The sequence below is a fragment of the Saccopteryx leptura genome, chromosome 3 (assembly GCF_036850995.1).
Source record: "Saccopteryx leptura isolate mSacLep1 chromosome 3, mSacLep1_pri_phased_curated, whole genome shotgun sequence".
NCBI lineage: Eukaryota > Metazoa > Chordata > Mammalia > Chiroptera > Emballonuridae > Saccopteryx > Saccopteryx leptura.
In genome coordinates this window covers 219,941,637-219,967,588 of record NC_089505.1, presented here as the reverse complement: position 1 = coordinate 219,967,588, position 25,952 = coordinate 219,941,637, and the positions used below count along the sequence as shown (strand labels likewise).

Genomic DNA, 25,952 nt, shown 5'->3' with positions numbered 1-25,952 from the left:
TGGAATAGCAAAAGGCTTTACTGAGTACAGAGCGCGCATCCCGCCTGGCAAGGTTCCCTGGCCCCAAGGTAAGATGGAGGCCAGGGAAGTTGCACGGATTAGACCGTGTGGGAGATATTTAAAGGGGTTCCTTTAGGGAAGTGGAGCTACTATGACGTGGCGAAATCCCACTGGCTGGTAGACGGTCGCTTTTTTCCAAACGGTTCCTGTGAAGCCTCCTTTGGAGTGCTTGGTTGTGGGCGGTCCTAGCCAAAGTTTGCGGGTCTGTGTTCCCCACCTGACCATCCCCCATTATCTACAGACCTTACAGTGGGAAAGGCTTAGTCTTAAAACTAAGCCTTAGGCTATAATGACTTTGCCAGTTTACAGCCTATCTCCCACACCAAATGTGAGGAAAAACATATATGTCATATTTAAAAACTTATTTGACCAACAATATCTATATTACCCTGTTTGCTAAATGTTGGAATCCATGGGAGTCGAAAGACCAGAGTAACAGGCTTTATTGAAAGGAAGAAAGGAACCCTGCCAGGCACTTCTCCTGGGGGAGAAGAGCACCGGTTACAGACTAGGGGCCAGTTATATAGTGTTTGGGAGAGCCTGAGGGGATACTGAGGCAAAAGTCCTGGTATGTCCGGAATGCTCCTCCTTGGGGGGGCTTCGAGCATGTGGGTGTTGAATCAAAAGTCCTGGTGTGTCCGGAGCCCCTCCTTGGGGCGGCTTCTCAGCTTTTTGGAATTCCTCTGTCTCGGTCAATAGTCCAGTAAGGGTGAGGTCTGACAGATAAGCGGAACATCAAGAGGGCAGTTTGGAATTCACGTATCTATCACTAAACAGGTATATATTGATAGTTAAGTAGTTAAGAAAAATGTAGGTTATATTAAAACAATGCTAGTTTACCTTTTCCAGGGCAATAAAACCTCCAACAGTTTTGGGAATGACTTCCTAGCAGGCTCTAGTATATCAACTGTAATTGAGAACATTTAATGTTTTTTTAAATTTTTATTTATTTATGCATTTTAGAGGGGGGGGGAAGAGAGAGAGAGAGAAACGAGGGAGGAGCAGGAAGCTTCAATTCCCATATGTCCCTTGACCAGACAAGTGCAGGGTTTTGAACTAGCGACCTCAGTGTTCCAGGTCAATGCCTTTATCCACTGCACCACCACAGGTCAGACTAAGGAGAGGGGGAGGGGTAGAGAGGCAGATGGGTGTTTCTCCTGTGTGCCCTGTCCGGGAACCGAACCGAGGATCTTCCACATGCCGGACCGAGGCTCTACCGCTGAGCCAACCGGCCAGGGCTAATAAGTTTTTAAAGTTACAACTCGACAGGGCTATGTAGTTCGGGCCCTTCTCAGCGGTTTGCTAATCACTGCCACCTTGACAACAAAGTTACATTCCTAGATGGCCGCCAGAGGGGCTCGCAGATAATGGAAGGCTCTGCTTTTACTAAGTAGGCTGCCTGGAAAAAGCTGGCAGGCACTCCATTTTTCCAACCCCCCCCCCCCCCCCCCCCCCCCCCCCCCCCCCCCAGTTCTCAAACACCAGACCTGTGTTCTGGCTGGAGACCGAGCGGGACGCGGTTGGGTCCAACGTCTCTCGGTAATTTCCTGGGACGTAACTTGTTTTCAAGGAAAGGGGGAGGCCAAGGCCTGGGCGCAGCAGCCGCGCGGGGGCGCACCTGGGACAAGGTTCCCCGCGCACCGCGGCCCCGGGGGCACGCGCACGGCGGGGAGGCGCGGGGACGCGCACAGCCGCAGGGTACGCACACAGCCCGCGGGAAGCATGCACGGTCGCGCGCTGGCCGCGGGGGTGACTGTGGCCTTACGCGGGGTGAGAGTCTTACGCGCGGGGCTTCCTCCTTCCGGTGCCCGAGCCGCCCCTTGCCGGGCGGGCGGCGCGGGGGTGCAAGCGGGGCAGGATTTCTCCCCCCCCCCCCCTGCTCGCAGACACCGGCCCCACGTTCTTCGCCCTCAGGCGCGCGAGGCAGCGCAGAGCTTCGCGGGAGGGCCGCAGAAGGGCTCCGGCCCCACAGAGGGTGAGCTCGGGCCGCACAGGGGGTGGGTTTCCCAGATGCCTGCATCCTGACCCCCACCCCAGCCGGCGGGCGGCATGACCGGAGTGGACCAGCTTTTCTCCGCGAGCAGCATCCCAGTGTGTGTGGCGCCGGGAGGATCTCCTTAGCTGGGATTAACGGGAAGAACCGTCCTCACGTTAATTATGCTACGAGGCCTCATCCTCCTCTTGGGATGCTGGGCTCACGGGAATTATGGACACTCGGTGATTTGTCATTTACCTCTTTCATCCTTGGCTGAGATTTTGCATTTGTAATTGGAGAGAGGGAGAAAATTGTTCCAGTTGGATACGAGGAGCAGGGGAAGAGGGACCATGTGCAGCCTTTCCTAAGTGCACAGTGTTGGTGGGTGAGTGGGCAGGGATGGTTGCAAATGCATGCGTGTCTCCTGCCAGACGGGCTCCGAGTCCCTGGGCTCTGGTTTTGACAGTGAAGGGGCCTGTCAGACGTTGAGCTGGGCGTACATTTCTGCCCTTCTGTCTGGGAAGATGAACCAGGTTTTCCAGAGCTGTCGTTTTGTTTTCCAAGTTGGCAGAAGTGGCCGCGGCCAGGTTCTGGTTAGCTAAGCGGGAGCACGGTCTTAAAGGGGTTTTTGTCTGAAATACCCCAAGTCTGGGGCTTTGAGCCATGAAGAGTTAGTTGGGTACAGGTCAGTTTTAACTGACAGGGTGCGAAATGTCTCAGACGTTCTTAAAATTAGAGAGTTGAGTTTAGCTCCTGCTTACTTCCAGCGCCTAGTATTCCTTACTCTTCAGGGACTGGGTAAAAGAGAAAAGACATAAAGAGAGAAATGGTCTTCTCACTCTTCTCCCTTAAAATGAGGGCATAGTCTGTCTTGGGTTAAGATAGAAAAGCCCTGAAGAAAGAATCTAAAAGAAATGCCCAAGAGAAAAAGTCTTCCCCCTCTACCCCTTTCCTTGGAGTAAAAACTGAAGTGCTTGCAAAACTGAACAAAGAAAGGGAAGAATTAATAAATATCCTCAGCCATTTACAGTTATAGGCAGATCATTTTTCAAATGCTTGAAGTTATACAGTAAAAAGGTGAGAGAGGTGAATGAATGCAGGGCCTTAGGATTGTAGAAGCCAAGAGAGAGCTGTTTTCTCCTGACACAGGTCTGGAAGAATCTGGATGTGAGTACATAAAGCTTACTTAATCTTTAGATCTACACGGCATGAAACTGCTTGGAATTTCCACAGTGAGTTCTTAAGAGTAGAGGGAGGCACAGCTAGACTGTGCCACATGCATCCCAGGTTTATTTTGCCATATAATTCTATTAAATCTGTAATCTCTAATTCCATGAGTTTGACTTATTTCCAGTTATTCATTTATGATATATGATATGACATCTGGCTAGAATTTTCCAGAATGTTAGAACTTGAAGAAATACAAAACCCAGAGAATACCTTGTATTGGAAGATTTGATCATCTTGCACAGGAATTCTTTACCCAATATCAAACATATAAAACAGGTATAATAGAATTTGGTTATTTTTGCTGCAAAACCTATTTCACTTTTCATACTACGTTCCCATGCAGCCTTTTAAACAGCTAGCTCTTTTGGTACATTTAGAATGTTTGTTCATTTACCAAGAAATCCAAATATTACCCACCTCTATAAGAGACCTATTGTGCAAAATATACTTGAATAATCAAAGTGCTTAAACCAAGCTGTGTTAAGTAAGTTGATCTTGTTACTTTTAATGGTGCTTATTGGTTTTTTAATGTATCCTGTACAGTGACAGGAGGATGCAAGAACAATACTGCTGAGAAATGTTGCCCTGAGGCCTCAGAAGGTATGTGAAGAAGAATGGGAACTCACTGGTTATTTGAGATTCATGTCATTAAGTATTCTTACTGTTTCCTTTCTTGCTCATATGGAGATTTTAGGAAAATTAAAACTTTTTAATGGAAGTATGTGCACATATAGTCAGAAGAACTGTTTTCTTAAATACAATAATAGGGGCAAGCTGGAGATTAATTGAGGTTAGTACCTGCTAAGAGAAGTACCTGACATGCAGTGATACACAGGTATTTGTTTATTATTTGTTTATTATTATTATTCATGAGAATCTGTCTTAACTTCATATCTGTCCTGAGGACAGATGTAACAATAGATGATAAGTCATTCTAAGATGGTAAATTGTGATGATGATGGCCAAATAGACAAAGGAAATTTCTGAACTTAGACTGAGAGAAACGCTAGCTATGAATCTAAAAACTACAGTGACCATAATAGAACTTTATATATATTATGAATTCTTATGCAATGTTTTATTTTATAAGTTGGAAGACTGTTTTAAAAACTGAACACTAGACACATGATCCTTACCCTGGGGTAAGTGTCTGATGGGATTGAGGACCCAGGAGTTAGGGCCACTGACAGGATTCTTCACTGGGGTCACAACCTTCTCCTCTTGCTCAGCCCACAAGGGATCTGGGCGTCCTTGCTGCTCTTGGGATTTTGGGATCCAGACCAAGCTCTTTACCAAATAATGCAGGTGGCTGCATTATTTGTTCCCTCACTCTGTTCTCCCTCTTTTCAACATGGTGCCCTCCTAGAGTCCCTTTCTTTGTCCTTGAATCCCCACACATAGGTGTGATCCTATACACTAATGGCTCTATTTGTTTATGGCATGTCTTCCTCTGTTAGCACCAAGCACTATGAGAGCAGCGAGGGTGTATTGCCTTACATATCCCCAGGGCCTAGGAAAACTCCTGGCCTAGAGTACGTATGTGGTAAATACTACTGATGAATAACATTTGGGAAAAAGCTGTTTCAAACAGACAGGTTTATACCACAGGAGTTTTCAGAACCTTTAATAAGCAAAAATGTATAGTGAAAGGGGAGTATGGCAGATGGGAGTCAAGCTCTGCAGCACAGGTTCAGAAAGACTGTGCTTTCGGGTGACAACTCAAACCTGGGAGAAAAGCCAATGACAGGAATGTGATTGGCAGCTGAGGAAGATGGATTTACAACTATCGTTTTGAAAATGCAGGGGAGGGAGAATTTGCACCGAAAGATAGTAATGCAGACATGTTTCATTTTATTCTGCTTTGTGTTACTACACTTCACAGATTTTTTTATAATTTGAAGGCAAGACCCTCCACCAGCAAAAAGATTATGACCTACTTTATTATGAAACTAACTTTATTGTGTTGGTCTGGAACTGAACCCACAGTATCTCTGAGGTGTGCCTGTAGTACCAAACCCACTGTTAGTAATTACCAGCATGTAAAACATGCATTTGCTTTTGGTTTAGAGGAAGTGAGACACACAGTAGGATTTTTTTTAATGATTTCTTTTATGTTCACTTACTGTCTTGCTTCTCTGGCTCTGCTTTCCCCAGGAGGTCTGAAGTTTCTTAACCACCAGTTCCACCTTAGGGGTTTTAAAGAGCCCAACACTGTGACTTGGATTTAGGTCCTGACATCTTGACGTGTGAAACTCTCCTTTGATGACTGGAATAGGAAAGCTGTGAAGGTGGATGTGCTGAGTCCTCAGGGAGGCTCTGTTCAGCCCAGCACACCATGACCACAGGGCACCCGGGGCACACTCAAGTTTGCCACCACTAGCTGCAGGAGCCACTTATGGAGTTGTCTTGGCTCCTTGAACAAAGAGAGTTCATTACAGAAAATGTCAGGCTTTTTAAAGGCCATTTGTCCTGGCATGCAAGGAGAGCAGTGACCCTTGGCAGAGCCTTTGAGAAGGACTGTTGATATCAGGGTCAGTCTCTCTGCAGACAGAAATAGTGAGTCTGTGGATGTCATCCTTGGACAGAAGGTAAACTCCATGGAGAATTTATGTATTCAAGAAAACAATGCAGAGAGAGGGGAAGGCTTAGAGGCACTGGGGCGAAGGGTGTTTAGAATGCCTTTTGTTTAAAAAACTGGATCAAATTATCATGATTGTTCCAAGGTCATATCAAACTAATTCTGCGGAGTCCGTTACCTATATAGATGAGAGGGCTGGAGAAGAGGGTGAATAGAAACAGTGATGGAGGTCTTTGATTCTAACTAAACTTCTTTAAGCTATTTTTTCAGAACTCTGATATGATTCAGATCATCAATAAACTGTAGTTGGCAGATACTCTTTTGCGACCAATTTTTTTTCTTATAATGGAAAGAGGTGATAGGAAAATATCTATTATGTTAGAATTCCTAGAATCTGCATTTTAACAAGATTCCCCAAGGGGTTCCTTTGGGCATTACAATTTGAGAGGGGTTAAAATTTTTTTCTGAGAAGGGTTGAGGGCCTGAATCAGCAGGTCTCAGTCCTGGTTGCTCATTAAATCCTGCGTAGAGCCTTTAAAACCTGCCCAGGACCCATCTCTAGTGGATGTGTCTTGTCTTGTCTCAGGTGATCTTGGGGCCCAGGATGTTGTTTATTTTTTTTATTTTATTTTTTTTGTTGTTTATTTTTTAAAGACCCCCAGATGATTCTAATGTACAGCCAGGACTGGGAACCACTGCCCTAAACATAAAGTCAGACCTCATTAGGTAGAGATCTAGATTCAGAATGCATGTAATCACAAACCAAAAATATGCTATGGCTAATGGAACGTGTACTACTTTTTAGAATTCATAAAAACCTAACCAAGATGTATTGTGGATCTTACTCGTTCATTCACTGCTTTTAGAGATCTAGATGATGATGTGTGATGCGGAACACTTAGCTGGGCTAGCTAGTGCCTGGTTAGAATATTCCCACTGCATTGATGGAAATGACCTTCAGACTGGGCAGTGGCCGAGCGGACAGTTGCACTTTATATCTTTGTGCTGCCAGAGAAATGGTTTCAAAATTTAAGTTGGATCATGGCACTACCACCCTTCTTCTCAGCTAAAACTCCCTCCAGTGACTTTCCATTGCTCACAAGGTAGAAACCAAATTCTGTAACAGCTCTCCAAGGCCCGGTGTTGTCTGACCACATCTACTTAGGCTCATCACTCACTACGCTCTGGAACCTTCAACCACACGGCCTTCCTTCAGTTATTCAGGGGCCCCCAGCTTGCTCCCTCCTATTTCCTTTGCGTGCGTGTGTGTGTGTGTGTGTGTGTGTGTGTGTGTGTGTGTGTGTATTTTTCTGAAGTGATAGCTGAGAGGCAGAGAGACAGACTCCTGCATGTACCCGACTGGAATCCACCCAGCATGCCCACCAGGGGGCGATGCTCTGCCCATCTGAGGCGTTGCTTCATTGCAACTGGAGTCATTCTAGTGCCTGAGGCAGAGGCTGTGGAGCCATCCTCAGCGCCTGGGCCGACTTTGCTCCAATGGAGCCTTGGCTGTGGGAGGGGAAGAGAGAGACAGAGAGGAAGGAGAGGGGAAGGGTGGAGAAGCGGATGAGCGCTTCTCCTGTGTGCTCTGACAGGGAATTGAACCCTGGACTTTCACACGCCAGGCCAACGCTCTACCGCTGAGCCAACCGGCCAGGGCCTCTTTCCTATTTCTGGGCCTTTGTTCCATGCTGTTCCCCTGTCTTGGAACCCTCCCCCTTCACTTCCTTAGGTAACTCCTGTCCCCGACCTCTGCATCTACGGTTGCGTCCCTGGTATTGTCCTCTTACAGCACCATGCCCTCTGCCTCAGACCACTTCTTGGGTAGATTCTTTGATACATGTGGGTATCTCCATTAGACTGCTGGCTTCATAAGCACATGAACCATTTGTGTGTTTTGGTTTGGGACACAGTGTTATATCCCTGCATCTTTGCTGGGTGGATGAATACACCTTATATCAGGTTTTCAACTGCTGGTCCATGGACTGGTGCTGGTCCATCAGAAATTTTGTGATTAATCTTTATATAACATCAGGGTGGCAACATCAGAGTGGTTGAAAACCACTGCTTTCTGTGATGATCTTGGTAAATATAATTGTTTTTAGGTTGTGTCGTTAAAAGTATATGCAGGTATACGTCTACTCTTGTTTGTCATCGTATGTTGTAAACAGTAGAGGTGTAGGACCTGAGAGGAGGGCGTGTTTTGAGAGGGACCAGACATTGTCTTACTGGTTCTGGTTGGCTCACAGAGTATGTGACTTGAAGAACAAATCCTACTTTATCTAAAGTTTTAGACTAGCTTACCTTGACAGATTTTTCACTTGAGCTTTGTATAATTTGTGAATTTTCTTGCTATACCAGAAGAAAGAAAAAGAGTTAAGTGCTTAAAAATGGTGCGCCTCCCCATTCTGGGCTTTACCACTGCTTGTGTCCTCATATGTAATGAGAGCACCTGCCATAGTGTCTCCTTGCAAGTTCCAGGTAAACTTCCCCCTTCCCCGGGCTGCCCTGGCTTATCGGGTCAGGATGGGCCACCTTCCTGGCCCCTGCTGCTGCTTCTGTCAAAGGAGCAGCTTCTGATGGGGTGAAAGTGTGAGCCCCAAGATAGAGGGAAGGGACCAGGGCCAGGCAGGGCCATGGAGGGCACCAACCTTATTTGTACACTTCATTTTCTTTTAAAAAACTCAAGTAAGTACTGTGAAAATATTAGACCAGAGTGTCTGTAAATAGGTCTTTGTTCTGTTAGCCTCTGTATTTTACATTTTAAATGTTAAATCATTTTAAAAACTAAAAAGTAAAGAGGACAGAGATGTATTTACTAAGTATTCAGATGCATAATAACTTTATTACTTCGTACCAGTTTTCCTGCCTAGGAAAGTGTGTGTTTGTTTGTTTTTTTATTTTAGACAGAGAGAGAGACAGAGAAGGGGACAGACAAGGGCAGACAGGAAGGGAGAGATGAGAAGCATCAGCTCTTCATTGCAGCACCTCCATTGTTCATTGATTACTTTCTCATATGTGCCTTGACCGTGGGGCTACAGCAGACCGAGTGACCCCTTGCTCAAGCCAGCAATCTCGGGCTCAAGCTGGTGAGCTTTGCTCAAACCAGATGAGCCCACACTCAAGCCAGTGACCTCAGGGTTTCGAACCTGGGTCCTTCACGTCCCAATCCAGCATTTTATCCACTGCACCAACGCCTGGTCAGGCCCAGCTAGGAAAGGTTTTACTGTCCTTTTCCACACCTTCCCAAGTGGTAAGGAAACTGCATTGGGTAGAAGCAAGGCAGAGAAAGATTAAGTGACATAGACACAGCACAGTCCATGTGTATAGGTGGCATTTTCTATATTTTATTGTTTTTTTTATTTTTTATTTTTTTTATTTATTTAATTTTTTTTACAGGAACAGAGAGAGAGTCAGATAGAGGGATAGATAGGGACAGACAGGAACGAAGAAAGATGAGAAGCATCAATCATCAATTTTTCGTTGTGACACCTTAGTTGTTCATTGATTGCTTTCTCATATGTGCCTTGACCGCGGGCCTTCAGCAGACTGAGTAAACCCCCGCTCGAGTCAGTGACCTTGGGTTCAAGCTGGTGAGCTTTTTGCTCAAGCCAGATGAGCCCGCACTCAAGCTGGCAACCCCAGGGTCTCGAACCTGGGTCCTTCCGCATCCCAGTCCGACTCTCTATCCACTGCGCCACCGCCTGGTCAGGCTATTGTTTTTTTATCATAAAATGAATACATGCTTATTTCAAAAATGTTTTTAAAGTTCAAAATTGTACAAAGCAAACAATTACCCCACTTATCCTCTCAGGCTTTTATTCTGTGCATTACGGGGACGTGTGTGTGTTTGCTGTGTATATAACCACATATACTCACACTTATATAACTTTTTAACAAATAGGATCATACACTCAGTTCTGTAACTTTTCCTTTTTCATTTACTGATATATATATTTTGACATTTTGGCTCTTATATTATTGGTGTACCTTTTTGCATACTTTTATTTAAAATTTTGGACTTCAGCAGGATTTATTAACACCCTTCCCCCATTCAGTATGTTTTAAGTCCTAATGTCTGTTTAAATGTATATAAATGCCATGACTTATAAAATATAACTTTATTTTCAAGTAATTTCAAGTAGCTTTGTTTCCTAGTCTCAGTTAATAGCTATTACATTTCTAACTGCTCTCATATGGAGACTGGAGAAATAAGGGGTCCTCATATTTAAAGACTTTAGTTTGGAAACTCTTGAGTAGAATGTTGAGCAAGGTGTCTGCTAAGGTGCCTTTCAACTCTCCTAAGTTTTTCTGGTAAGTTTCTTGGTTGATGTCATCACTCAGCAAATAACGATGGTTGACCCCTGCGTGCCGGGTACTGTTCTAGCCCTTGCTTACATTCTCCCAGGGAGGCACTCAGTGGATGAGGGAAGGCATTCAGGCTGTGATAGGTGCAGAGAAGGAAGTGGGACTAGGCAAGGTGATGGAGAGAGGCCTCAGGGTGGCCAGTAGGGCCATGATGGTGAGAGCTGGTTCTTCCTCTGCTGCACACTAGGACAGGAGCAGGCCCTGCTGACCTCAAATTTACACAAGCCCAGTGACATGGAGAGAGTGTCCCCATCCAGCTCCCTGAGTGCACTCTTTGAGGCCTGCCAGGGGATGTCCGGCAGGATACAGGGTTATGAGCAGGCCTCATCCTGGCCTGGGTGGCTGTACCAAAGACGCTGGTCAGGGCCTGTGCTGAATACTCTGCTCCTCAGGAGAAGGCTTTGGACAGGGGCTAGAGTTTATGCATGCTTTCGATATCTGCAGCCCAGCAGAGCGCCACAGACCCTGGGCACCTTCTCTTCCTGCTGGGGGGGGGGGCATGAGGGGATGAGAGGAAGGTGGGGGCCTTGCCGCCTCTTCCTCCTGACCTGATGCCATGGCTGGGCTTGGAAGGGGACATGGTGCTCTAGTATTTTAACAGAAGGCACTTTAGAAGTTGAACTTCTAAATTTATCTGAAAGAAGACATTGGATGATATCAGTTGTAGAGGAGACACTTGGGCAGACTATCTCACAGGGGACTCAGCACATTGGTAGGTATACAGGTAGCTGCTTATTTACTTTTTTTTATAGAAAAGGAAAATTGGGGCCCAGAGCTATTCAGTGCCTAACCCCTAGCTACCCAGCTTGGGGAGGAATCAAGCAGACCCAATCCTGCCCCTGCTCCAGCTCCCAAACCTGGGTGAAAGAAGCCAGGTGCCTCTGACTTTAAATGAAAATCCAATTTAAAATAAATCCAAGACTTGGGAAGGTGGGCATGGCTTCAGGATAGTGCAAGTCTTACTTTTCAACAAGCCCAGAGGTAGAAATTATTACCCCTAAGCCTCTTGGCTTCCTGGAGAGCAGATGCTGGGGTCTTCACTTTCATGTAACATTATTTATTCATATCTGCCTACTTTTATCTAGAAGTGAGCTCTGTGGGTGGGGTCAAATTAGATCCCTTCAAAATACTAGTTCCCATTGGAAAATTAAACCTTAAAAACCTCCTGAGGGTGGGCCTAATGCCAGGGACGGTGCTCAGGGCCTGAAACCCAGGAGGTACGCAGGTATGAGCAGAGCTGGAAGCTGAGCGTGGGCAGTGAGGGTTCTGCTCCCTGCTCTGCAGTGGAAGTGTGTTTACGTGTGTGAGGGAGTCCCCTTGTCTGTGTTCACTGACCACAGTACTTAGCAAAGTGTGGATTGCAAGCTTCAGGCCACTCAGCCTGAAGGCCCTCTTCCTCCACCTCTAAATCTTCCTGAGAACCACCTGCTGAATGCCTGTCTTCTTCCTTGGTGCTCATTGCCCACACCATATCGGCCCCTCTGCCTCTGCTATAAATGGCTTACAGGTGGGATTTCTCAGTAGGGCATTTCCACTGTGACCGATGGGAATGGACTTCACTGTCACCGTCCTGTTGGGATACATTCAGTGGACTCAGGACTGCGGTACCCTGCACCTCTAAGCATAGTGTATGCCTCACTTGTCTTTAGAAGGGAAGGGTTGATAGCTTAAGTTGTCTGGGATGAGTCTGGCCTTTCTATTCCTTTCTTCCTAGGGCAGACCACACTGTCACATTAATTTCTGACTACTACACTTAGAAGGGTATGTGCAGGTTAAATTAGAAAGTAACAGGGTGCTTAGTTGTTGGCCATGTTCGTAGAAAGTCTGCTTCAGGCCTGGTGGGTTCTGGTTCTTCATGTACATTTTCTCATTTAATCCCCATGACCACCTTGGAAGGAAGGCCTGGTCTCAAAGATGGGAAACCAAGGCTCAGAGAGTCTTAGTCACTTGCTAAGTCACAGAGCCAGCGAGTGGTAGAACCATCCAGGTCCCTCTGCCTTAAGTAGTGCTGCCTCAAAGGATGGTGATAGAGGAGAAAGGGAGACTTGGTTGGAACCCCTGCTGGCTTCAGGCAGGTAGAGAGGGCTGACATTCCCCTTCATGGATAGTGTTGCCAGATAAAATGCAGGGCACACAGTTAAATTTGAAATTCAGAGCAGGTTGGCCCTGGCTGGTTGGCTCAGTGGTGGAGCGTTGGCCCGGTATGTGGATTTCCCAGGTTTGATTCCCAGTCAGGGCACACAGAAGCGACCATCTACTTCTCCACCCTTCCCCCTTCTCTCTCTCTCTTTCTCTCTTCCTTCTTCTCCTGCAGCCATTTGGCTCGAGTGAATTGGCCCTGGGCGCTGAGGATGGCTCCATGGCCTCACCTTAGGCACAGAAAAACGGCTCCAGTTGCAAAGGAGCATTGCCCCAGATGGGCATAGCATTGCCCCCTAGTGGGCTTGCTGGGTGGATCCTGGTTGGGGCACACGTGGGAGTCTGTCTTTGCCTCCCCTCTTCTCACTAAAATTAAATAAATAAATAAATAAAAATTCAAAGAGACAGCAAGTAGCTTTTTTTAGTATAGATATGTCCCATGCAATATTTGGGACATGATTATACTAAAAATGTTATTTGTTGTTCCTCTGAAATTAACATTTACTGAGTGTCCTGTGTTTTTGTTTAATCTGTTTAGTCGGGTGCCCTACTCGGGGACCCCAGGAAGCACACTGGGCTCTAATATGTGGGTGGTTTAGGATGACAAAAGGTAACACAACCAACTGTAGGAAGGCACAGCTGCATGAGATGGTGAGCTCTCCACTGCTGGGTATAATCAGGTGCAGGCTGGGTAACCCGTTGGTGGAGGGCATTTGGGTTTTAGATGCCTGGCTCTAGTGAGAGCCTAGGAAAGAAACATTTTTGAGACAAGGAAGAGAGTTGATCACCTTGATCCTTGCTAACTCTGTCCCACCTAGTGCTCAGAAACTCTGAAGTCATTTGCCGTCAGCACACCCAGGAATGATGAGTGGCTTCAGCCATCTGGTAGACTCCAGCCTAGCCAGCATGGTCTCTTTAAGTGATTTTGTTTGACCTGAAGCATCACTCACTGTGTTAAAGGTGAAATGAAACACATTTTTGTCTCTCTTTCTGAGAACTAACTATGACTTCCTGGTTCTTTGTGTGTCTCTTGCAGCAGAGTGTGACTTATGTGACCCACATCTCTCCTGGGCAGTGATAGCATGAAAAGCACCCACCCAGCAGGTCCTGCACAGGCTCTTGCAGGCAAGTGAGTGGAGATGGAAAAGTCTCATGCTCATTTCTCCTGTGTACAGATTCTCTATGGCTACATTTCCTCAGTGAGTCAGGATTCTAAACAGCCTGTTGGTAATTGCTCAGTACACTTCTGCCCTCTGTGAAGGTCGAGGCCTTGGCAGGACTCCTCTTGCCCACCTTCTTCCAGGCCCTGTGTGCACTAGGTAAGAGGAGTACATTTTGATGTTAGCCTGATCCAGAAAGCAGTCAAGAGGTAAATCTGCAGAAGTACAATTTTATCACACATTCCAAAACAGATAGAAATGGCTCCTTTCCATTCAGGTGTGTTAATTTGGACTCAATTATCAAATTGAGTAGTTATTATTAATTAAAAGTAAAATCTTAAGTTAAATACCAAGTCAAAATACTCATTGCATAGATAAAATTTTTTTCCTTCAGTGAGAAGCGGGGAGAGAGAAAGACAGACTCCTTCACACGCCCCAACTGGGATCCATCTGGCAAGCCCCCTATAGGGCAATGCTCTGTCCATCCAGGCCCATTGCTCTGTTGCTCAGCAACTGAGTTATTTTAGTGCTTGAAGCGGAGGCCTTGGAGCCATCTCCAGCATCCAGGGCCAACTTGCTCCACCCCAGCCATGGCTGTGGGAGGAGAAGAGACAGAGAGAGAGAGAGAGAGAGAGAGAGAGGTGGGGGAGGGGAAGGGTGCAGAAGCCAGATGGTCGCTTCTCCTGTGTGCCCTGACTGGGAATTGAACCCAGGACATCCATTCTCCGGTTCAATGCTCTACCACTAAGCCAACCTGCCAGGGCGATAAAATTTTTTTTGAAGTATTTATATTGATGTTATTAACTGATATCACCTGTTCTTTTTATTATTTTTTGTTAGTTGATATACTTGTGAGCAGCAGAAGCATTTTGCTTGTGTCTTCCAGGAAGAATCACTGAATGGCTGACATTTGACAACATGCACCACCAGTGGCTTCTGTTGGCTGCATGCTTTTGGGTGATTTTCATGTTCATGGTGGCCAGCAAATTCATCACATTGACCTTTAAAGACCCGGATGGTAGGTATGCTACCTTGTGGAATTAATTTTGACTAATCCAGACCTTGCTGTGATTGTTCCTGGGTATATGCGTGGATGGCCTCTGTCACAGAATCCAAGGATTTTTATTCCAGAGGAGACCACGGAGGTCTTGGCATCCGAATACATCATGTTTCAGATGTGCAAGGGGGAGGTGGAAAGGGAGGGGATGGTTGGCCCTAGCATCGCCCTTGGGGGCAGGCAGAACATGCTTTTTCTGCGGGTTCTTCGACGCCTCCTCCATGGCATCTGCAGGCTCAGGATCTGAGAATGTGTTCTGCTTGGTGTCACCATGAGATGCCACTGTGATTGATCAGCATGCCTGAGTGCCAGCTAGTGCCGCACACTGGTGGCCACGTGTGTGAAGGTCACGTTCAGTGCATCAGAAAGAAGGTGATTTAAATGTGCATGTTGGGTTGTCTGAGGATTTGTAACCCCCTGTGACTTGATGCAGGCAGTCAGACGGGGACACATAAACAGCCAGCCCAGCCTCAGGAGAGCTGCTCCTAGGTCACGCTCTTGTCCTTTGCTTACCTAGGCCTTAGTGTTTCTTTCTACCAAACTGACATGCTACGTGCTCTGACAGCCTCTAAGACTGACTTGAGCACGACGAGGCTCTCCAAGTGATCGGTGAAGTGCTGGGTACACGCAAGGAGGTGCAGTGATGGTCATCTGGAACCCCAAAGTGACTCCTTTCAGAGGCAGAGTGAGGTGAGGCCCAGGGGAGGTGTTAGAGGCTTAGGAGCAGTTTAGGTTGGTCTGGTGAGGTCTGCCTACCAGGAAAGATGTTTGTGACTATGAGTGTGCTTAGCATTCTCACTCTGCATGACACTGCATGTCCTCCTGCAGATTGTAGCTCCTAGGAGACAGGAAAGTATCCACACCAGCAGTGTCCCCATTCTCTTCTGCAGGCCCTGCACTGCCTAGGTGTGTCCCTGCAGTGCTGAGGGCTGCCTGCTACCCCACAGCTCCTGCTTGCAGTCTCTGTGTCTCTAGGAACAGCAAGGTTGGAAGGCAGATCTGCAGGCAGAATAGGATGGCCCTGAAATCAGCCCCAAGGGGCAGTTTCTCAGCTTCTCCACTTGTAACAGGCTGACATCACAAGTCACCCCTCATCTTCCAGGGGCCCTAATGAGAACCTGAGGATTTCACAGCCTTGGAAAGGTAGTGTCACACGTGCAGGTATCCGGGGTGGCCAGGAGCATCACAGATAATCGTGGTTCACCCAGGGACTGGGGCCTCTGTTTGAACATCAGCGGCACAGTCTCAGAGCCTTGTTGGGATTTGAGATCATGAGTGAGCCTGATGGTTTGGACGTGGCTCCCACTGCTCCAGCATGGCTCCGTGTTACCAAGAACGGAGACCCCTTAAGAGTGAGAGTGGTGGTTCTCCTCCCCTGGCACTTCAGAATCACTGGGGCTTTGGAAACCTTTGCTGCTTGGGGCCAACCAGAGACCAAGTGAATCTGAATCTGGGAGTGGGGCCCATGGAGAGCCCCACGTGTAGGACACAGCTGGGAAGCTGAAGGGGTCAGAGCTGCTGAGAACGTGAAATCTGTGTCATGAAGAGTCCGTACATTTTACTTGCGATTCTTTTCACTGTCACCTCCTGGCAAGGAAGGCACTTAAAGTGCAGGTCACGAGCTTAAGTTATTTATGGTTTATTTTGTTTGAAAAAGTAGGAGACTTCTACCAAAAATAATTAAGGTTTATGTGTGTTTTGAGTTACATCCTTTGGATCCTCAGTCGTAACTGAAAAACGAGGTGTCATTCTGCTTTGATGTGGCGAGTTTTATGCTGAATCTTTTCAGAACAGTATAGAAGCTTAGAGGGTTTAGTAAAGGGGAGCAAAAAGTTGGAGAGAAAAGGGAAAACCTACAGAGAAGGAGGAAAAGCTTTGGGATTCCATTTTATTTTTAAATTTTTATTGAATTTATTGGATGCCTTGCAGTGGTGGGATTCAAATCATTTAACAACCGGTTCTCTGCCCTAATGACTGTTTTAAGTGTAAAAAAACGATATGCCAAAAGATAGTTTATCTCATGCATTTAATATTTAAATAAAAACAATAAAAGAGGTACTCAAAACTAGATTATAAGAGTTTTAAAATATTAATGAAAGAATATTAAATAATACCTGACAAAATAAAATAAAGCTGTTATTTAAGATATTTCCATGTTGCTTCTTGCTTGGCGTCCTTGTCATTTTTTTCACCTATGGACAGAATGAACATTACTACTGGTGCTTAAAATCCACTGTTGCGCAGATGAACGTTAAAAAAGAGTAAGGAATGTAAATTTGTGATTTCCACATTGGGCGGCTGCCCAGGCGCCCACCTTACAGAGAACCCTGATTACAAGTGCCATTTTAACAACCAGTTCACTGATCTCAACAATTTAGGTATTGGTTCTGCCCAATTGGTATGAACCGGCTGAATCCCACCACTGATGCTTTGGGATTTGAGACCTGAGAAAAGATTTGTGGTAGTCTTCAGTGCTGCTCACCAGGTATCTCTCGCCCTTTAAGTGAGTGGTAATTCCTCATGCCCTTTGATATTCTGTATGGCTGTGTGATTGCTATGGTCAGTGGATGGGAGCCCAGAGGCCTGCTGGCCCACTCCAGGTGGGAACTTTAGAGCCAGCATACATGTGGCCCCATACCTCCTTTCCCACTCAGGGATCATGGAGAGGGCCCCTGGTAAGGGTGGTGTCCGCCCCACAGTGTGCACGGAACTCAGAGTGAGAACCATTTGTTGTTGGTCCCACAACACAGCACAGCCCTCCTGACCATTGGAGAATCTTCTGATTGCCTCTAAGTACCTGGCTAGACTCACAAAGGTGGATGTCTGTTGGCTGAATTCTGAATGGACGCAGTGAGCTTGCATGCAAGGGTCTTACCAGTATGGGGGATTGAGCACCTATTCTGTATGTTCTGAGTGGATGAAATAGGTTACTTTTCAAAAATTCATTAAGTCAGTAGTTTAGAATTCAGGATACATTGTCCTATTTAAAATGTTATTAAGGAAGCTTAGGTTTCTATGAAACCTGTTGAACTAAGTGTTGAACTAGCTAAGCATTGCAATGCTAGTAGTAGAAGACATTGTGGGAACAGGCAGTGACCAGACAGAAGCAGAGTGCGACTTTTTTTTGTTGGTGCTCAAAGATGACAAGATTGCGTGGGTGGAGAATGGACAGACGCTGGTCTCAGAGCCCTTCAAGTACGTACGTTCAGCAGCTTTGGGCCGATGACACTGATGCTTTTGTCTGGTTGTTGCACCACAGATAGAACACTCCTTGTCCTCACTGCAGGCCCAGCACTTCTCCTGTGCACAGCTTCAGTTGGGTTGCATTTTAACCTAGACTTAGAAAATGGAAAAAAGATTTTAGTGGGTTTCATAAATGTGTGTGGCAGAGAGAGTTCGGTCAGTCACAGAACTTGAAGCTGTGGGGATGGATTGTTCCTGGAGGGCGGTGGCGAGGTATCATCCTGTGCAGGGATGCCAGGCTGCAGGTGCTGCCTCTGGGCAGTGCTGGCTGGGGGTGGGCTGGGAGGAGGGGGGTGCCTCACAGTACCTGGGGCAGGTGGTAGTGCAGTAGAGTGCATGTTGACATCAGTGACCAGAGGGGAGTAGGTTTGATTGCTTCTGAAAAAGCAAACCATGCCTTTGTTCATGCTGTTATGCTGATTTTTATGCTTTGATTTGCTTTCTACTTTTTCCTAGTTACGTATTAGTCTTTGCAAAGTTTTGAAAGTAAATGTTTGATTGTAGAGATCTGAAAATTATCTTCAAATTTTACCTCAAATTTTCCCCAGAAATCAGTTTGCTATAAATTATTACTCTGGACTAGCATTTTATAAGGTTTATCCAGTCTTATCGTAGTTCCCATGAATTTTTAAATTAATATGTCAGTGCTAACTTGGCTTTTTTTTTTTTTTTTTTGTATTTTTCCAAAGTGAAAAGCAGGGGGGGAGGCAGACAGACTCCCACATGCACCTGACCAGGATCCGCCCAGCATGCCCACCAGGGGGTGATGCTCTGCCCATCTGGGGTGTTGCTCTGCTGCAACCAGAGCCATTCTAGTGCCTGAGGTGGTGGCCATGGAGCCATCCTCAGTGCCCAGGCCAACTCTGCTCCCATCGAGCCTTGGCTGTGGGAGGGGGAGAGAAAATAGAAAGAAAAGAGAAGGGGAAGGGTAGAGAAGCAGATGGGCACTAATCCTGTGTGCCATGGCCAGGAATCGAACCCAGGATTTCCACATGCCAGGCTGATGCTCTACCGCTGAGCCAAATGGCCAAGGCCTAACTTGGCTTTTATTTTATTTTATTATTTTATTTTATTTTATTTGTGACAGAGAGAGAGAGAGACAAAGAGAGGGACACACAGGGACAGATAGAGATAAGAGATGAGAAGCATCAGCTCTCCAATGCTGCACTTTAGTTGTTCATTGACTGCTTCTCTTATGTGCCTTGACCGGGGGCTACAGCAGAGCAAGTAACCCCTTGCTCAAGCCAGCAACCTTGGGTTCAAGCTAGCGACCTTAGGCTCAAGCCAGCGACCTTGGTCTAAAGCCAGCGACCTTTGGGCTCAAGCCAGTGACCATGGGGTCATGTCTATGACCCCATGCTCAAGCCAGCAACCCCATGCTCAAGCTGGTAAGCCCTTGCTCAAGCCAGATGAGCCCATGCCCAAGCTGGTGTTCTCAGCGTTTGGAACCTGGGTCCTTTGCATCCCAGTCCGACACTATCCACTGTGCCACTGCCTGGTCAGCTAACTTGGCTTTTTTTAAATTAAACTTTTTATTTGGGGATCATGATAGAGTCACATGCAGTTGTAACAAATAACAGAGTGAGTTTTGTGTTCCTTGACTCAGTTTCCCCCAGTGGTGACATGTTGCAAAACCATGCTGCAGAATCCTGAGCGGGATTTTGGTGTTAATAGGATCAAGACACAGAACTCCTTCCTCACTGCAGGATTCCTCCTGCTGCCCTTTATAGCCACAGACCCCTGCCCCACCCTATCTCCCCCCCACTCCAGTAACCACTAATCTCTCCTCATCATCATTTTGTCATTTCAAGAGTATTATTATAATTGGACGGGATATAGGGGGCCAGGTGAAGGGATTAAGAAGTACAAATTGGCAGTTATAAAGTTGTCACAAGCATGTAAATAATACTGTAATTACTATTATGGTGCCAGACGGGTACTAGACTTATCAGAGGGAATCACTTCATGAGTTATATAAATGTCTAAACACTATGCTGCACACCTGAAGCTAATATAATGTTGAATGTCAGCTGTAATTGAACAACATTTTAAAAAATAAAATGAGAAAAAAGTTTTATCTAACCTGTGACCTTTTGGGATTGCCTTTCATTACTCAGCATAAAAAGCAACCCTGGGGAGTCACCCAGCTATGTGTATCAGTGGCTTGTTGCTTTTTGTTGCTGTGTTCCTATTTGTATTCCAAGGTGGGTGCACTGTGTGTTTAACCAGTCACCTGTCGAACAACGGCCGGATGGTCCCAGTTTGGGGCTCTTACAATTGAAGTTGCTCCGGACCTTTGTGCGGGGTTTTGCATGATCATAAATTCTCGTTCTCTGGCATAAGTGCCTGGAGTGCAGTTTCTGGGTCGTATAGTAGTTGTGTGCTTAATTTTTAAGGAATGACCGAACTGTTTTCTAGAGTTCTTACACCATTTGCCATCCCCACCAGCAGCATGTGAGAGATTCAGTTGCTCTGCAGCCTCACTAGCATTCTGTCTATCCACTATTTAGTACTTTAGCCATTTTGATAGATGTGTAGTACTCTCTCACTGTGGGTTTTTTTAAAGGTTTAAAATTGTTTTTTCTATTCAAGTTATAGGTGACATACAATATTAATAATATATTAGTTTCAGATGTACAACCACATGATCAGACATTTATATGACCAAAGAAGTGATTGCCCCAATAAATCTAGTACCCCTCTGACACCATACAGAGTTACTACAATATTAGTGACTATATTCCCTGGGCTGTACTTGACAGCCTTGTGACTATTCTGTAACTTCAGGGTGGGGCAAAAGTAGGTTTACAGTTGTGAGTGCATGAAACACAGTTTATTAGTGCATTATTATTAGTTATTATATTATTTTCTATATGAACAACTGTCAACCTCCTTTTGCCTGACCCTGAACCAAGACACTGGTTTTAATTTGCATTTGCCTGATGGCTCGTGACGTTGAACATCCTTTCATGTGTCTGTTTCCACTTGAATATCCTCTTTGGGGAAACGTCTGGCCACTTCTTACCCACTTTATGATTGGATGTTTTTCTTTTCCTGCTGGTTTTGAGAATTCTTTCTGTAGTCTGGGTAATACTGCTTTGTTAAGTATGTGGTTTGCAGAGGCTCTCCCTTGGGGTGTAACTTGCCTTTCCATGATCTGTGCAGAGCAAAGGTTTTTATTTTGAGGAGGTTTATTTTATTAATTTTTCCAAAGATTTTCTCCTATATTTTTTTAATAAGTTTTACAGTTTTACGTGTCCATGGATGTTCAGTTGCTTGAGTAACACTTGTCGAAAAGACTTTCCTCCTCCAACTTGCTTTGCACCTGCCAGATACTAGTTGGGCATGTTTGTGTAGGTCTGCTCTGGGGGCCTTTTTCTGTCACACTGGCCCATGTGTCTGCTTCTCCATGAGAAGGCGTTTGAACCTCTCTGTCTCCTAGCCTACAGCACCAAGGAAGAGGTCCTGTTCCTGACAGCCATGCCGGACACAGGGAGGCTGCGAGGAGAGAAGCCGTTTCTTGAGGAGCTGAAGGTGGGCATAGCAGGGTGCAGGGCCCCATCCTCTGGCCTGGTCAGCAGAGGAGTGAGCTGCCCCTCCCGTCCTGCCATGGTGTCTCCCTCTCACTGCCCCCCTCCAGGGCCAGGAGGCCCCCTGCCATTGTGGGGGCACCGGCCCCCTTCTCCCCGGCTCATCACCTGTTTCTGCTTCCTGTCTCTTCAGCTCTGTCCTCACTGCTTTTGTCACTTCTGTACGCTTCTGCTCTTCCTTTTAGCTTCTCTCTGGGGGAGGCACGGTGACATCTGTTGTGTTCCTCCTAGTTCCATCATGGGTGCTCTGAGTGTCAGTGGTGCCAAACTCCTGACCAGCTAACTGTGAGCCCTGCTGGGGCAGTGGAGGATGTTGGGCAAGGTTGGGAGAAAACTGGGTTGTGGAGAAAGGTCTCTTACCTGGAATCATGGAACTTAAGAGTTAGAAGGAGTCCTGGACAGGAGAGTGGGTAATCTAACCTGGATGTGGTGGATGAGAGAGCCAAGTTTAGGAAAAATGCTGATCACCCAGAATCCAGTGGGAGTTGGCAGCAGAGCCCAAGGTTACTGACCGATTCCTGGCACTCACCTTCCTGACACTGATCCAGGGCTTTCTCCTAGGGTGTCTTTACACATAAATTCCTGGCTATGGCTTAGACGCAGTGAGGGGTGCCCTTTTGAGATCCCCTCTCACTTGCTGACCCCGATTCTGGGTCTGGAAGGGTTAGGCTGCAGTTATGCTGGGAAGAATGAAATGGGTAGAGCAAGCTCTAAAGATGTGTATCAGCCCAGAATTAAACCATATAGAAGGGACAGTTCCTGTCCATGACTTACAGTGTAAGGACAACAAATAGGAAGTCACAAAGTCTAGAAAGCATGCACCTGGTCAGAGTCATGAGCTGTTGGAGTTACCTTTTCACAGGACACTGATAAAACACAATCAGCTCTTCACAAGATATAACACAAGAAAACGTCTTCCTGGTGGTCACTCGGGATGGAGGAACCCTCTCCCTGTACAGACTGCTGGCCTGCAGGAGTCACTGTGGTTGAATAGATTGCATCTAGTCATTCCTTACAGGTTACTGGGCTTGAGTATGCCATGGACAGCAAGTAGAGGGCCTGGACTTTCAACTCCGTGTTCTCTGTGCCCTTCTCTCTCCTACCCCATGCCATTGATTCTCATAAACGTCAGATGAGAGGAGAAGGAAAACGGAAACAGTGGTCAGATGTCGTTCTCTGAGACCAAGAATTGTCAGATGATGTGAAGCTCAGCGTGTTTTTCTCAGAGAAAGGTGATTTATGTAGGCGATCATGTTGCATAGATTGCCTTTAAAAATTATTTTGTGTAGCCCTGGCCGGTTGGCTCAGTGGTAGAGCGTCGGCCTGGTGTGCAGAAGTCCCGGGTTCGATTCCCGGCCAGGGCACACAGGAGAAGCACCCATCTGCTTCTCCACCCCTCCCCCTCTCCTTCCTCTCTGTCTCTCTCTTCCCCTCCCGCAGCGAGGCTCCATTGGAGCAAAGATGGCCCGGGCGCTGGGGATGGCTCCTTGGCCTCTGCCCCAGGTGCTAAAGTGGCTCTGGTCGCGGCAGAGCGACGCCCCAGAGGGGCCGAGCATCGCCCCCTGGTGGGCAGAACGTCGCCCCCTGGTGGGCGTGCCGGGTGGATCCCAGTCTGGCGCATGCGGGAGTCTGTCTGACTGTCTCTCCCCGTTTCTAGCTTCAGAAAAATACCAAAAAAAAAAAAAAAAAAAAGACTAAGAAAAAAAAAATTATTTTGTGTAGAATGTAGTGTGATGTGTGAATGGAAAATAGTAAAAAATAACATCAGACATTAAAATTGGTTTCGTATAGTCGCAAGGGAAAAAACAGAAGGTGATATCAGTCAGTAAATACAACCGAATGAGAATGTTTTTTTTTTCCTTTGTATATAATTGCTTACGCTTGAATAAAACCAAATCTGTTCAGAAGTGACAGATTTTTCTAAAGTTTCTCAGTAGAACTTGTTTGGAGCTGCTACCCTGTGACGCATAACTCTTTAGTGTCATCTGTGATCAGTGATAGAGCTGAGGTTTAAAAAAATTGGAACAGTCTGAGAAGAGAGAGACTCTATGGACAAGTGAGCCCAAGTGGGAATCAGTGAGGGACAGAACAAGGAGGCAGGTGCCTGGTGCTGGTCCCTGCAGCTGTGCGAGGCCAGGGCAGCGGGCTGTGCTCCTTGGGAGGAGGAGGGTGGGGGAGGTCTACAGGAGCTCTCTCACTCCCACAGTGTCCTCACCTCAAGCAGTAGCCATTAGTTTCCGCAAGCCCTTTCCTCCACCAGGGAAACCAGGAAGTTTGGTCAGACACAGGAGAGAGGAGTGTCCTGGAAAAGGTTATGTGTGTCAGGGACTTTGATTGTGTAGATCCTGAAGGAAGAGTAGGGAGCCAGGTGGGGTGGAACCTGTATTGTCCCAAAATTTCCAGTGTCCTTGTTCTTTTTTTTTTTCCAAATTCTTTTTTATTTATTTATTCATTTTAGAGAGGAGAGGGAGAGACAGAGAGAGAGAGAGAGAGAGACAGGGGGGAGGAGCTGGAAGCATCAACTCCCATATGTGCCTTGACCAGGTAAGCCCAGGGTTTTGAACCAGGCAAGCCCAGGGTTTTGAACCAGCGACCTCAGCACTTCCAGGTCGACGCTTTATCCCACTGCGCCACCACAGGTCAGGCCTTGTTCTTGAAGGCTGATGTCCTCCCAATCTGTAACTGATCCAGTTCCTTGGGGGAGGACAGGTTGTTACAGCTGCCCTGTAAATGGATTGAGTGGCATGTCAACATTTTAACAGATACAACAAGGGCATTTGGCCCATTTAATAGTTAATTTAGCGGGACCGTATGCTTTGAAATCTTGGGGAGAAGTTCTTTGTAACTTCAAGTGAATGATTAGATGTTGCAGCAAAAACATTTCAAAATGCTGAGAAAGCTGAGAAACAGGGCCGTAACTAGAAGTGGCCAAAGGCATGAGATTGGAGAAACTGCCGACCTACTCAGATTGCCTGTCCCTCACCTTCTGCCCTCAACATGTGTGTGCGCGCACACGCACACACACACTCTGCGTGTGCACATACATGCTGTGCCACACATGTTCTTACTCAGCTGAGGCTTCCAGTATCTCCACAGAACACTGCGACCTATCCCAGCACAGAGCAAAGAGTAAATATTTGTCAAACAGATGGTTCTGTTGTGTAACAGTAGAATTTTGAATTGAGCATTAACGAAAGGCCTTTGTGTTACAGAGTCTGAGTCTAAAGCAGTGCCAAGGGGTATGTGCCACACTGTGGAACTTGAACTTTTCTTCTTTTTTTTTTTTTTTTTTTTCCTGTTTTGGCCTTTTTAAGTCAGCCTTCCTTTGAGAAGGAAAATTGGATGAGCCCATCTTGTGTGCATTCTCCTTGCCAACTATATGATTCATCTCCGTGATGTACTGGGCAGTGGGAAGGCTCTAGGGATGGCCTCAGGAAGGGGCTGGGAAGAGTGCTTGTCACTCTGTAGAGAAGGGAGGGAGGGAAGGGCCTGTGGGTGGTGAGAAAGGGACAGGCCCAGCCTGCAGCGTGGTCCAGAGAGGGCCCAGGTAGAGGGTGGTAGAAGGTCGAGCTGAAGAGGAAAATGCTTCCCTGTCTTTGCAGAGCCTCCTTTGGATGCAGAAAAGACCCAAATGTGGTAGAATTAATCTACAGAGGACTTTGAAGAGTTTTCCTGACCTTCCCAGAAATCTTTATAGGTGCTCACACTCCCTAGCCAATATTTTAAAATCAGGTCTTTTATTAAAAAATAATACATACATGTGTATTTTAAAGACATACCCAAAATTGAAAGGCAGAACTTCAGCTTTTGTGTATTTCCTTTTTAAAGACCATTTATTTAGGTGTATATATACATACATACAGTCTGTGATTCCACTTTCCCTAGATAAGCACAGTGATGTCCCTCTGGAATGCAGGTCCAGGAGAAGGACAAGCTTGTGCTTGGCGGCCACAGTGCACCAGCACTCAGCCCCTGGGGGCAAATGCTGGAGCTCTTCCTCATTTAGCGTGGCCTTTTCCCTCTGTCTCAAATAAGCCCCGCCCAGATGTCCTCAGGAAGGGACATTCCCTGAGCCGAGGAGATAGTCAGAAAGGGCTCACTGTATTCCAGGCAAAATCAGTGAAGAGACTCATACTGACATATCCTGGCAAAGTGTTGAAGTGCTAGAATCATAAGGGGGAAAATGCTACAAGCCACCCGGCTATTAAAAACGGGTTGCCTACAAAACAGGACAGTTGGGAGTGGGAGCAGACTTCTCTGCTGTATTTGATGCAGAGCACAGTAAAGCCACAGTTCAAGAATTTTGTGGGGAGAGCTGTGACTCAAGTACATTCATTCACGGTACATTCATTCACACTGTATTCTGTGTGAAGGCAACAAGGGACCTGTTCTAGCTGCACGTGGGCTACAAGTTACACCTCCTGTACACTGTGTTTTTGACGGGGAAAACTATTCAAAGACTTACATCAGTTAACGTGGTGATGGTCAAAACCAACACCTTAAAAACAGTGGCATCACAGAATAAAAGAAGTGCAGCCCTCCCTGTGTAGTT

At 46.4% G+C, this 25,952-nt stretch overlaps 1 protein-coding gene and 1 long non-coding RNA gene across 12 annotated transcripts in view; one reads left to right on the top strand and one right to left on the bottom strand.

Moving 5' to 3' along the window:
- Positions 1 to 538: 538 nt before the first annotated feature.
- On the bottom strand, positions 539 to 1,635 carry LOC136400595 (uncharacterized). Its single transcript, XR_010750340.1, has 3 exons — positions 1,548 to 1,635; positions 901 to 967; positions 539 to 776 (listed from the first exon to the last, which is right to left on the bottom strand). It is a non-coding gene; the product is annotated as an uncharacterized lncRNA (long non-coding RNA).
- Positions 1,581 to 25,952, top strand: part of CHST10 (carbohydrate sulfotransferase 10) — a 33,055-nt gene continuing 8,683 nt past the window's right edge. The window contains exons 1-5 of one of the 11 annotated variants that reach the window (XM_066377580.1): positions 1,581 to 1,599; positions 3,809 to 3,865; positions 13,387 to 13,475; positions 14,397 to 14,528; positions 21,253 to 21,344. In XM_066377580.1, the coding sequence (XP_066233677.1) occupies positions 13,433 to 13,475; positions 14,397 to 14,528; positions 21,253 to 21,344 (267 nt within the window). In that variant the 5' untranslated portion in view covers positions 1,581 to 1,599; positions 3,809 to 3,865; positions 13,387 to 13,432. The other 10 variants (XM_066377579.1, XM_066377577.1, XM_066377581.1 and 7 more) reach the window with 10 other exon arrangements.